The sequence below is a fragment of the Sceloporus occidentalis genome, unplaced genomic scaffold (assembly GCF_023333645.1).
Source record: "Sceloporus occidentalis isolate IW3139 unplaced genomic scaffold, rSceOcc1.0.p SCAF_47, whole genome shotgun sequence".
NCBI lineage: Eukaryota > Metazoa > Chordata > Lepidosauria > Squamata > Phrynosomatidae > Sceloporus > Sceloporus occidentalis.
In genome coordinates this window covers 7,261,187-7,273,259 of record NW_028317027.1, presented here as the reverse complement: position 1 = coordinate 7,273,259, position 12,073 = coordinate 7,261,187, and the positions used below count along the sequence as shown (strand labels likewise).

General features: G+C 36.8%; 1 protein-coding gene across 1 annotated transcript in view; it reads left to right on the top strand.

Moving 5' to 3' along the window:
- LOC149289282 (cilia- and flagella-associated protein 47-like) overlaps positions 1 to 12,073 on the top strand; it is a 152,555-nt gene that overhangs the window by 32,451 nt on the left and 108,031 nt on the right. Inside the window, exons 24-28 of the mRNA XM_089490919.1 lie at positions 4,681 to 4,781; positions 6,537 to 6,665; positions 7,621 to 7,819; positions 8,943 to 9,155; positions 10,389 to 10,470. Of these exons, the coding sequence (XP_089347045.1) occupies positions 4,681 to 4,781; positions 6,537 to 6,665; positions 7,621 to 7,819; positions 8,943 to 9,155; positions 10,389 to 10,470 (724 nt within the window). The remainder of the gene's footprint in view (positions 1 to 4,680; positions 4,782 to 6,536; positions 6,666 to 7,620; positions 7,820 to 8,942; positions 9,156 to 10,388; positions 10,471 to 12,073) is intronic.

Below are 12,073 nucleotides of genomic sequence, written 5' to 3'. Positions count from 1 at the left end.
CATAAAAACATTGGGTATTTCTAAACTCAGGACAAGTAGTAGAATCTATTTAGCTAGTTTTTTTACTTGCTTTTTTAGGTGAGTAAAAGATTTTTCAAATAAAAGTCATAAAATGTGTTTTTTTTTCAATTTTTCACCATGTTTTTTTAATTTTTTTTATAGTAAATAAGATGATACGATCAAAATAATGGTATCTGAAGAAAGCCCATCTTGTCCTGAAAAAAACAATATATAACTTCTGTGGGTACACTAAATGGGTGAGGAGAAAATTACAGCTGAACACAAGCACCACAAAAGTGTCAAAACAGCCTCGGTCCCACAGGGTACAAAACGAAAAATGAGCCCGGTCCTTAAGGGGTTAATAAATGTAGATCACTCATCATGTTTATAATTGTGGAAGATGACCTTGACCTTAATCTTTGATTTAATTTGCTAGGGTGAGACAATAGTTTTCGAAACCTCTGTGCTCGCCATCAACCCCTTGCTAATACTATTGTGACTTCTAGCCACAAAGTTTCTTTTTCTTAATCAAATTGGGAACTTAGTTTTCAGTGAACATAAATCCTGTAACAATCGGCCCTTTTGTTTCTTTCCCCAGAGTTCTACTAAGAATATTACATTGTTATTCCATTGTTTTGCAAAGTGAGGGTTTTCCACATAGTTATGTTAACTTCACAGCTGTTCTGCATGACTAGAGATTCTGAAATAATGTAACCGTGCTTTGTTCTTCATAGCGTGATTTAAATGCATATTTTTTTTTATTGAATGTGCTGTGGTACTAAAGATTATAATCTAGATATGATTTGAAGGTATTATTCAAATGGTAAATTCCAGTGTGGGTGGCGATATTTAAAAAAGTTATCTTTTTGTCATGGTTTTTTTTTGTTAACTCATACTTATAAAGACTAATCCTGTGCAATCATCAATTATATTTCTGCTAATTCTTTAAATGCACGCAACAAAGCACTGCATTCGTCGATGAAAATAACATTATACTCTACAGAATTAAACGGATAGGTTAGGAAAAGCCAATTCTAAGACAGAGAGGCTGTTATAAAACTGATGACAGCATCTCTGAATATATTTAATGAAAATGAGCTTTCTGTGCTTATGAGTTTCTTTGTCTTCACAGTTGGAGCCAGAGATTTTTTTTGGCTACCAGCAGGTTGCAAATGTTGATTCACATAATATATTTAATGACTATTGCCTCTTTTCTGTAACTTCTTTGCAAGTGCACATTAGGGAAATAAGTATGCAAGCAGCAGAACAGCTAATGGGTAACAGATAACAAATGTATTCTGCCTTTCTTTCAAGATGTACATATGTGACATATATTGTGCGGTTTCATTGAACAATAGTTTTCTTTCCTTATGTCATCACCACTTGGGGACATTGTGCTAATTTAGCTTTGATTTTTTTTTTCTCCCTGGCTTGGTTATCTGTCTTTTGCTGATAATGTCTTCCAGCTAAATACAATGTAAATGTGATTTAATGCATGAGATCAGTGTAACCATTTACTGAGATGTTGTAAGTTTCTCAAGTCTTTAACATCAATAGGAATGAAATAGTAGCTAACCGCGTAGCTAACACCAGCTGTTGAGGGGCTACTGCAAGCAGACTATCAATCTTGTGGTTCATTTAGATTGCTCATCATTCAAGATACCCAACTTTACTTATAGGGAGTGCATTTCCATATATGAAGAATGCTGTGGATTGATTTCCTTATTATTTCACTATAGTATGTTTGTTTGCAATCAAAAAAATGAAGATGATCGTAGATGGGCTATATTATATTATACAGTGTGTATATATATATATATATATATATATATATATATATATATGTATCTATGTATGTATGTATATATATATATATATATATATATATATTTATATCGATATATAGCTATATATATATATATATATATATATATATATATATATATATATGTATAAATTTATTTGGGAATATAACCGGTCCAAAAATATGTTATCCTGTTCTATGGAACATATGCAATAGCTTTTATAAAATGCAATCTTCTGAATATATATGTCAAAGGTGGAATGTCATGTAGTTAGCACATGCATCTGGCAAGTATTTATTCCCTTGACAAGTTTGTGACAGTATTATATACCCGTACTGTTTTATTCATGAACGGCCAGTGGGTAACCAGACATGATGAAGATACTTCTGCATCATAAGTGGAATATGCTGCCCACTCATGGGTATGGTTGGCAAAATTTGCCATGTTCTACTTGAGGGAGGTATGGGGAAATAAGACGGGTCATATACCCCTAAAACATATGTTACTGATAGTTACTGTTCTTTATACAAACAGTATATTTTTTGTGACTTACTTAGGAACCTAGGCTAAACTGGTAAAAAATTAAAACCCAATGCATTGATTAACCAACAGTTGTTGAATTAGAATTTGAATTCCCCAAATAACGTACTTCATGGCCCTCTGCCATCCAGACTTATGATTTACCACCACTTGAGTACTGATACATCGACAACTAAAGGTTTGTAACCCTTGAAACCCAAGGTAAATCCTCCCTGTCTTTGCGTGACCAAAAGTGGCATGGCCACAGTGGAAACCTTCTTTCCTCCAAGCCTGAAGCCTAAATGAGGGCCGGATCTTCGGGGCTCGTTTTAATAGAACCTCAGGACCCAAACTAAACTAGCTTGAAAAGTTGAGCTTTGTGTCGGTCGTATTGAATGGATGTGTTCTGTATCTGTGTGTTATCTTTGCAAATTTGCATAAAGAAATGTGTATACCTGATGCGCATTTGAAAGATTAGAATTTCAATAAGTCTACAGATTGATATACGCTTAAACAGTTTAATTACACAGTAGGTACAGACGGCAAAAAGTTAAAATGCACGTGAAGCGATTATGCTTTGATTTCTCGGGTTATGGAGGAGGCCAGCAAGTGTTTGATATTTAAAGGCAGAGATTGCCGCCTGTGTGTGATTAATCAGTCTGCTGCAGCAAGGCAGGCACACACAGCGGGACTTGCGGTTGTAACAACCTGAGATGACAGAGCTGTAATCTCACCAAGAGTAATGGAATGTTCTTTACAGTCCCGTACTGATAATGTTTGTCTGTTCTTCTTCTTTTAACAATAGTCATGGTCAAATTTAACAAGCGAAGGAGCCAAGACACCAGTGGAAGTAGCAAGTTAAGGGAGAAAAGATTTTAAAGTGCCAGGATATGCACAAATACACACATACTGGGACACAGACAGAGCCCGTACCATGACCCCACCTTAAAAAGTGTAGCATGAACCCACATGCCTGTGATTTAGCCTTCACTGGCCTTAAAGTTTTAACTCTCCGTTACTGAACACAAACACAAAATGTAAAAAATAAAACCTCAGATCAGTAAAAAAGACCAATAAACAAAAGTCAATCATAATAAACCTTTTCATATATCTGACACACAATATTGAAGTCAAGAATGCAGTCTGACCTTCTGCCTGTCTCCACTTACAGAAATCATTAATCTTCAAACAGTTTTCTATTGCACTAAAGAATCAATCCTGCTTTTGTTCAGTTCGCCATTGTATATTTAAATACAAATCAATAACCACTAACCTGGATTTTTCAGTAGCCTGGCTGGCACATTTATGACTGCGATCAGGCAGTGTCTGATACTTAACACAAGGTATACATGCTTTTTTTGGTGCCCGGAAAAAAATGTTTCAGATACTAAGAATGCCTATTTGAAAAGATCTCTATATCATATTTCATATTTTGAGTGACTATAAATAAAATAATATCATAAAACGATGAACATCAGAATATAGCAATAGTTTTTTCGATAAAACATAAAAAGAATACCGGAGATGATCATTTTTTCCAGCACAAGCTTTTCAATTCTATTTTTAATTAGAAAGGGATTTCCATTTTTCAAATGTATATATGTATGGGGATATGGGGTATGGGGATGTATATACAGAAGCAGATGATTTGACAATCAACAACATACAGAAAGATCTGATACTTTGTTGAATAAAAAGCATTGAAGGCGATTCAATGTTTCGGTTTTTTAACAAACCCATGTGGACTACATTTTTCCATATATATATATCAATTAATGAAAATTTTAGCTACATGGTATGATAGATTGTGTTTCTTTGCTAATGTAAAACTATGTTCTAAACTCATAGGCATAAAACATTTTTACTTTGTGATTTCTGCGTCATTAAGTCATATAGCCTAGGTTATGCACTCCATCAATAAACTTCCAAAGTGAAATATATACTCCAAAATACTGCCAGTGGAAAAGGTTTGGCCTTTTAAAAACCATATTGATATTGGGCTAGAAAAAAAGACAGGTTTTAATGTGATAGCCATATACTAACTGCTTTCTACATATGTCAGCCTAAACAGCTTTGTGTTGGGACAGCATGGTGCACAAATACATTCTAATCGTTTATGGTCTATGTCACCTTCATCCTTTACTCAATTGTATATTAGTAACACTTCACTTGCCCTAGGGTATCTTACTGTGGGTCATCATTGCGCAACACAATAGAATATTTTGACTATTTGTATATAATGTTTAGTTAAAATGTTTGTCTTTGGTATACGATTATGTTATGCCTTGTGAATCACTGGTTTATACTATTCTTAAGTTGTATGTATCCAATATCAGCATGTTCTCCTGTCTTTCAGGTTTTCACTTCCAGTTGCGGCAGTAGCTGAGAACTGTATCCTAACTGTGTATCCTCATTTAGCTTACCATAACACAGATCAACAAGTCATCTTGAGAAGTGGTAACCTTAATTTATTTTGCAAAAGATTTGATTAGCTGAAAAAATATCTAGTCATTTTCTATTTTTTTAATCAATTCGGTGTGTATTGTTAAAAACTATACTTTAGGTGCTATAGACCTAAAAAAAAAAAATACACCCTTTATGGAAGGTGTGAGAATATGTAGCTATTTAGCTTTTTGCAGATTCACATGCAATATATTTGTTTCCTTAGACCTGATTTGGCTCAAATATAATACGGTCACTTTACTACTGCACATAATTATGTTTCCTATACACTGCTCAAAATAATAAAGGGAACACTTAAACAAAACAATGTAACTCAAAGTCAATCGCACATCTGTAAAATCACACTGTCCACTCAGGAAGCCACACTGATGGACAATCAATTCCACATGCTGTTGTGCAAATGGAACAGACAACAGGTGGAAATTTTAGGCAATTAGAAAGACACCCCCAATAAAGGAGTGGTTCTGCAGGTGGTGATCACAGACCACTTCTCAGTTCCTATGCTTCCTGGCTGATGTTTTGGTCACTTTTGAATGCTGGCGGTGCTTTCACTCTAGTGGTTGCATGAGACGGAGTCTACAACCCACACAAGTGGCTCAGGTATTGCAGCTCATCCAGGATGGCACATCAATGCGAGCTGTGGCAAGAAGGTTTGCTGTGTCTGTCAGCGTAGTGTCAAAATGACCTCCAGCAGGCCACAAATGTGCATGTGTCCACTCAAACGGTCAGAAACAGACTCCATGAGGGTGGTATGAGGGCCCGACGTCCACAGGTGGGGGTTGTGCTTACAGCCCAACACCGTGCAGGACGTTTGGCATTTGCCAGAGAACACCAGGATTGGCATATTCGCCACTGGCGCCCTGTGCTCTTCACAGATGAAAGCAGGTTCACACTAAGCACATGTGACAGACGTGACAGAGTCTGGAGACGCCGTGGAGAACGTTCTGCTGCCTGCAACATCCTCCAGCATGACCGGTTTGGCGGTGGGTCAGTAATTGTGTGGGGTGGCATTTCTTTGGGGGGCCTCACAGCCCTCCATGTGCTTGCCAGAGGTAGCCTGACTGCCATTAGGTACCGAGATGAGATCCTCAGACCCCTTGTGAGACCATATGCTGGTGCGGTTGGTCCTGGGTTCCTCCTAATACAAGACAATGCTAGACCTCATGTGGCTGGAGTGTGTCAGCAGTTCCTGCAAGAGGAAGGCATTGATGCTATGGACTGGCCCGCCCGTTCCCCAGACCTGAATCCAATTGAGCACATCTGGGACATTATGTTTCGCTCCATCCACCAACGCCACGTTGCACCACAGACTGTCCAGGAGTTGGCAGATGCTTTAGTCCAGGTCTGGGAGGATATCCCTCAGGAGACCATCCGCAACCTCATCAGGAGCATGCCCAGGCGTTTTACGGAGGTCATACGGGCATGAGGAGGCCACACACACTACTGAACCTCATTGTGACTTGTTTTAAGGACATCACATCAAAGTTGGATCAGCCTGTAGTGTGGTTTTCCATTTTGATTTTGAGTGTGACTCCATATCTAGACCTCCATGGGTTGATAAATTTGATTTCCATTGAGAATTTTTGTGTGATTTTGTTGTCAGCACATTCAACTATGACAAAAGTATGTCATACAATTAGTTTATTCATTCAGATCTAGGATGTGTAATCTTAGTGTTCCCTTTATTATTTTGAGCAGTGTATATCTCTCTATCAAAATAATGTTAATTATGCATTCTGTAATGTCTAGGTCATAATTCTCAGTGCTTTGGAGAAGCAGTCCTGCATCCTCGTCATGTACCAGAAACACCTTCTATGAGTACATCTTCCAGTTCCCTTGGTGCTGCCACAAACTCAACATATGAAGCTTCACTTCTAGGTACGCTCTACCAAAACAGTAATTGTATACATTATATATATATATATATATATATATATATATATATATGTATATATATAATGTGTATATACACATACATATTTGCAGATAGAAAAAATGTTTACTGTACAGAAAGCTATGTCAATATGCATGTAAATGTAAAAGCTGTAAATGCTCCTTTTATAATCGTGAATGTTTTTACTTTGCCTATTCTAAGGTCGAGCATAGATTATTTTTTTTTAAAAACCCTAAATGGTAAAATTTGTTTTACTGTTTTCCTTTTTTTCGAAATATACTGTGTGTAGCAATCTGAAAGATAAAGTGAAGCTGTCAACATTTTACAGAGCGTACGCGCATCCAAGAGAAAACTTGTCATTAAAAAAATAAAAAAATCATCAGAAGACCAATAATGATCTCAAAATTAGTGTTGCTAAAACAGCACCGTTGTCAAACAGTCATATGCTTGTTGAAGGGTGTATTTATCTTCTGATGAGCAGATGGAGAAGCAGAAGTCACATCTACTTCTGTTAATTCATTGCACTGCTGGACAATATCAAAAAGGGTGTGCAAATTTATCTGTAAAGAAAACATTCCAAGCTTTACTCTAACATTAAGTAATTTTGAGGATTATAGATATTGTGTCAAAGAATAATTATTGCAAATAAAACGCAAATATAACCATTGTCTCTTTTTTTAATTGCTTCAGATAACTGTTATCTTGACAGTAACAGTCTGGAACATGATTTTCACTGTGATGTTAATAATGTCATCCTATAAAATAGAAATAATCTGCCCAAAATCTTATAAATCAGTTGATTAGGCTGCATGTAATATAATAACAGTATGCATATTTTAATATTAGGCACATATTTGGGCAAATTAATTTCTAAAATGTACTTTGTAAAGTAAAAGATCTTGTTAATTCAGTAGTGTTTTATTTGTATCTTTGTTTCAGATGAAGATAGCTACACGGATAATGAAAAACCACCATTCCAGAGGACAAAGGATAAATTTGAGCTGTCATTTTTCCCAGAAGAAGATACAGAAGAAGGGATATTTTTCCAGAAAGTTTTAACTGCAGTTCAGATGTGGTTCAGTCTCTTTGGATGGGCTGCTGGATGCAATCCAATTTCAATTCCACACTCTTTATGGAGGTAACATGTCTCGTTAGAAACATGCTGAGTCAGTAACACACTACTGATGATTCTAAAGTGCCAGACTGGCCAAGTACTTGTTTTTTTTAAATGTATTTGAAATGGCCAGGAAGGAACACTTGTTTTAGGGGGTGTTAATGTTATAGAGAAAACAGCATGTAATACATTTCTCAATTTTGTGTTGAGTGTTGGGGTCAATTAAAGGTTGTGTTGTACCAAGCTAACACTTGAGTTGCTGAAGCCATCTCGGTGGGGCTCTCTTAAATGGAGCAACTTAACCGATTCAACACAGCTGACTGCTGACCACATTTTGATGTCACATCACTGGAATTCAACATCCGATGAATTCAACTTCAGAAGAACTCAACAGCATCTCAGCCTTAGGCTGCTGTATGACTTTGGTTTGTTGAGTCAAATTAGGTTAGTTTGAGTTAGCTCTGTATAATTCAGCATAAGTAAATAGACCTCTGTCAAGGCTGGGCCAAGCTGGAGTGTTTGGGGCCAGAAAGAGACTGTGAACCTACTTGAGGCATCTGGAGACAGCTGTGATTTGCAGGTAGGTCGAGGAACAAGTTTGTAAGCAGATGTGATAGACTCTGGTAGAGCACACCTGCAGGCAAAAATCTGTCGTGAAGGCTACCAGAAAGGTGTCAGATGCAGAAGAGAGATCAAGTATGCATAACCAAACACCAAAGCCAGGGGTAAAAAACAAACAAAGGATATATAAAACACATTAGTACAGGAACCGGATGAGCCTTGGGTCAAGAAACATACCACTGTAGCATTTATATTTCCCTGTTTAACTTTGTCTTATGCCATGTAGTCATCTACAAAATACCATGGATGAAAGAGCTATAAAATAAACAGTGAATGAATGGATAGTGCAAATTGCTGATAAGACTAGTGGTTGTTTTTCCATTGTATGTGGGCGTTTGGTCATAGGTAAAATAGAATATAAAGTCATATCATGACCCATTACAGGGCATTTATGAGCTTGTCCAATGAATGATGGCTTTTAATCTGTATGAACTGTATGTATAAACACTCTGGTCTGTAATCTGTTTTTTTAATATATACTGTGTGATTTTTATTTTCCATGTACATGTGTGTTTTGATTTTATAGTGGTGTGTGCAAAATTCAGTTGTCGAAACCTGAAGGAAAAATAACAAAAACAATAAATTTGGGCAAAGAGACAAAAACCATTTATGACATGCTGTTCTACCTGAGCGGACAGATGCTGCCTGGAATTACTGCAAGCCAGTCATTGCCCTCTGATCCCACAGAGAGAGTTCTACAGCTTCACTGGCAACATGCTACATTGCTCACCTTCCTCAAGTAAGAAACTCGCTTGTTTGTCTTGAACATGAAACAGAAACCATTGCAATCACAAACTTTTATAATTTTGTGACAAGTAGACCCATCGTGTGTTTTTTTTTTCTATTTTTTTTTTTTCTTTGCAAGACATAAATATTTTAATACAATGGTACCATTTATGACCGTTTACACTCTTGGTCTTAATCATCTACAAAGGTCTAAATATTAACACAAATTGATTAGAATCTCACCAAAATGAAATGAAAAAAATATATTAGGAATTAAGATATGAAAAAAAGTTGATGTTGATCTTCCACTTTCTCAAAACCTACATTTTATCTCAATACAACCAAATAAACCCATGTAACTATTTTATATGCAGTATAATCTGTTCAATCAACTTATGTGTATACAATGGAAGTAGCAGTTTTAACTTTTCCCCGACAATTTAAATTTGTTCCTCAAAATTGTTTCTTCATTTTGTTATGTTACTGTCCCTACTTGGTGGAGACTGGTTTCAGCAGCCTTTGTAAGGTTGAATAGAAGGATATAATTCTATTTATGCCTCCATTTGTGGCAGGTATTTAAACAAATAGTTCCAACACAATTATTCTGAATGCAAATAAGCACAACCTATAGAAGTTTAATAAATAAAGGCAACATCTTCCTTTTCTGTCAAAGAATTTCAACTAATTAACTGGAGCACAGCCTAACCTTCAGATTGACAAAAATAAATATCCATGTGTCTATGTTGACAACGATTTCTGCCTTTTGCAGTAAAAACATAGAAGTTGTGCTTATGTTGACAGCAGTCATTAAAATAAAAAAAAAACATAATTAAAGTGGACATATTTGCCTAGTGCTCAATGAAAATCTTTGGTAGATCAATTAGACAAACTAATTGACGTGAATGAAGCATCGTGCAAGCTATAAACATTTAATGAACCTTAAAAGTATGCTACATTATCAAAGAGATACTGGAGAAATGCTTTCTAAAAATCAATGCACATTTTAGCAGTTAGAAATTGTATGTGAATTTGGGCCCTAGGAGTTCAGTTTTTTTACTTGTGAGAATGAGTTGTAAGCTTCATTTTCAGAAAAAAAAGATTTTAGGTGGATCACTGAATTAACAGGAATTATTTCTATCAAGGATTATATTGAGTATCCCAAGGATGTATTTCACCATTTAATTTGTATATTTGTTGTGTATCACTTAATGCAGTGTCAAGCAAATTGTCTGTGTTACTTTCGTAGAAGCCAAGGAGCATTCCTTCCTCATATCCGGCCCGAGTTCTTGTTGGAACCACAGGACTATAAAAGATGGCTGCAAATACAGGTATGATTTGTGCCATAATAGCTAGCAAGCGATTTATATTTTATATGCATAAACACAAACTATTGTGAAGGTTTCAAATTGTATTACTGCACTGTGCTATAAAAAATGATACTGTCAGTAAATATTATTGGTTTTAATCATGGCATGTATTATCTTTACCTAGATACAGTTTTCTTTGTAACATATCAATAAAAGGTGCATAATATGTTAGCCCACTAGTACATTATGTGATTTCCAGTGATTTTCTGTTTCCTGGCCCTGGTCTCTTTCTCTTTAGTGCTATATGTTATTCTTTCTCTTATTACTGGCCTGAGTTTTTATTATCCTTTCCCTCTTTTATATTCTATATATACCCCTTGCAGCATTATGTATCCCTTTGCTATATATTAATTGCTGTGTTTCTGCTTTGGTGCTGGCATTTGTTACCATTCTAGTCTACCCATTTCCCTGTGTTTCCTTGTCTATTATACTATGTGAGGTCGTGAGGGTCTGAAATCCGTACTGCATGGGTCCTATTGTGACCACTGAGGGCCAAACGGGTCATGGGCATCAGCAGGCAATGAGCTTGTTACTCTGCTTCCAGCGGCCAACCTAGATTAGCATTCTCAATCTCCTTCTTTAACCCCTTGATGACAATTATCGGTCCGGGCACGTCACGGAAAATCAAGTCGTTAACGTCAATTGACGTGCCAGGACCAGCACGTCTTTAAACGGGTGCAGAAAGCGATCTATTTTCGCTTTCTGCACCTAAACGGCGTTGATGTAATGCCTCGACCTCGAGGCATTCAGCAACGCCATGATCGGCACAAAGGGGCCATCTCTGGCCCCTCCCCGGTGCGTCAACATCCGCCATACTTTGTATCAACGATCGCCTCCTAAACTTAAATGGTGTCGCTGGAATGCCTCGATCAGGAGGCATCCAGCGACACCAAACACTTACCTTGGGATGGACTGTGACCGCTGTCGTGTGACAGCGGCATAAACCAGGAGCTGTAAATTAATACATAAAGTAGGTGTGTGGGGGAAAAATACACACAAAAAAATACTACTGCAAACTTTGAAAAAATTCTGGTGGTAAAATGTGTGCATGCAAAGAGTTAAAATACCAGCATTTAAAATACCCTGTGGTGTCTAGTTTTCAAAAATATATGGTTTTGTTGGGCACACTGAAATGGCCCGGCTCAAAGATGTACCAAATAGGGCATGCGCAGTGGATCCCCAAATGCCAAAGTTCAACATTGAAAAATGCGCATGCCCCAAATGTGGCCGTTTTGCCCCCAAACAGCCAGGCAAAATCATTCATGTAAGGTATCACTGTACTCAGGAGATGTTGCTGAACACATATTGGGGTGTTTTGTGATAGTGACATATACGAGAACCTTTTAATTCATACCTGAAGTAAAATGTGTGTGAAAAAACAAATGCAAAAAAATGACTACCACAAAGTTTGACAAAGACTGGTGGTAGATATGGTGCATGGAAAGAGTTAAAATACTAGCATTTGAAATACCCTGGGGTGTCTAGTTTTCAAAAATATATGGCTTTATTGGGCATACTGAAATGGCCCAGCTCAAAGATGTGCCAAATAGGACATGGGCAGTTG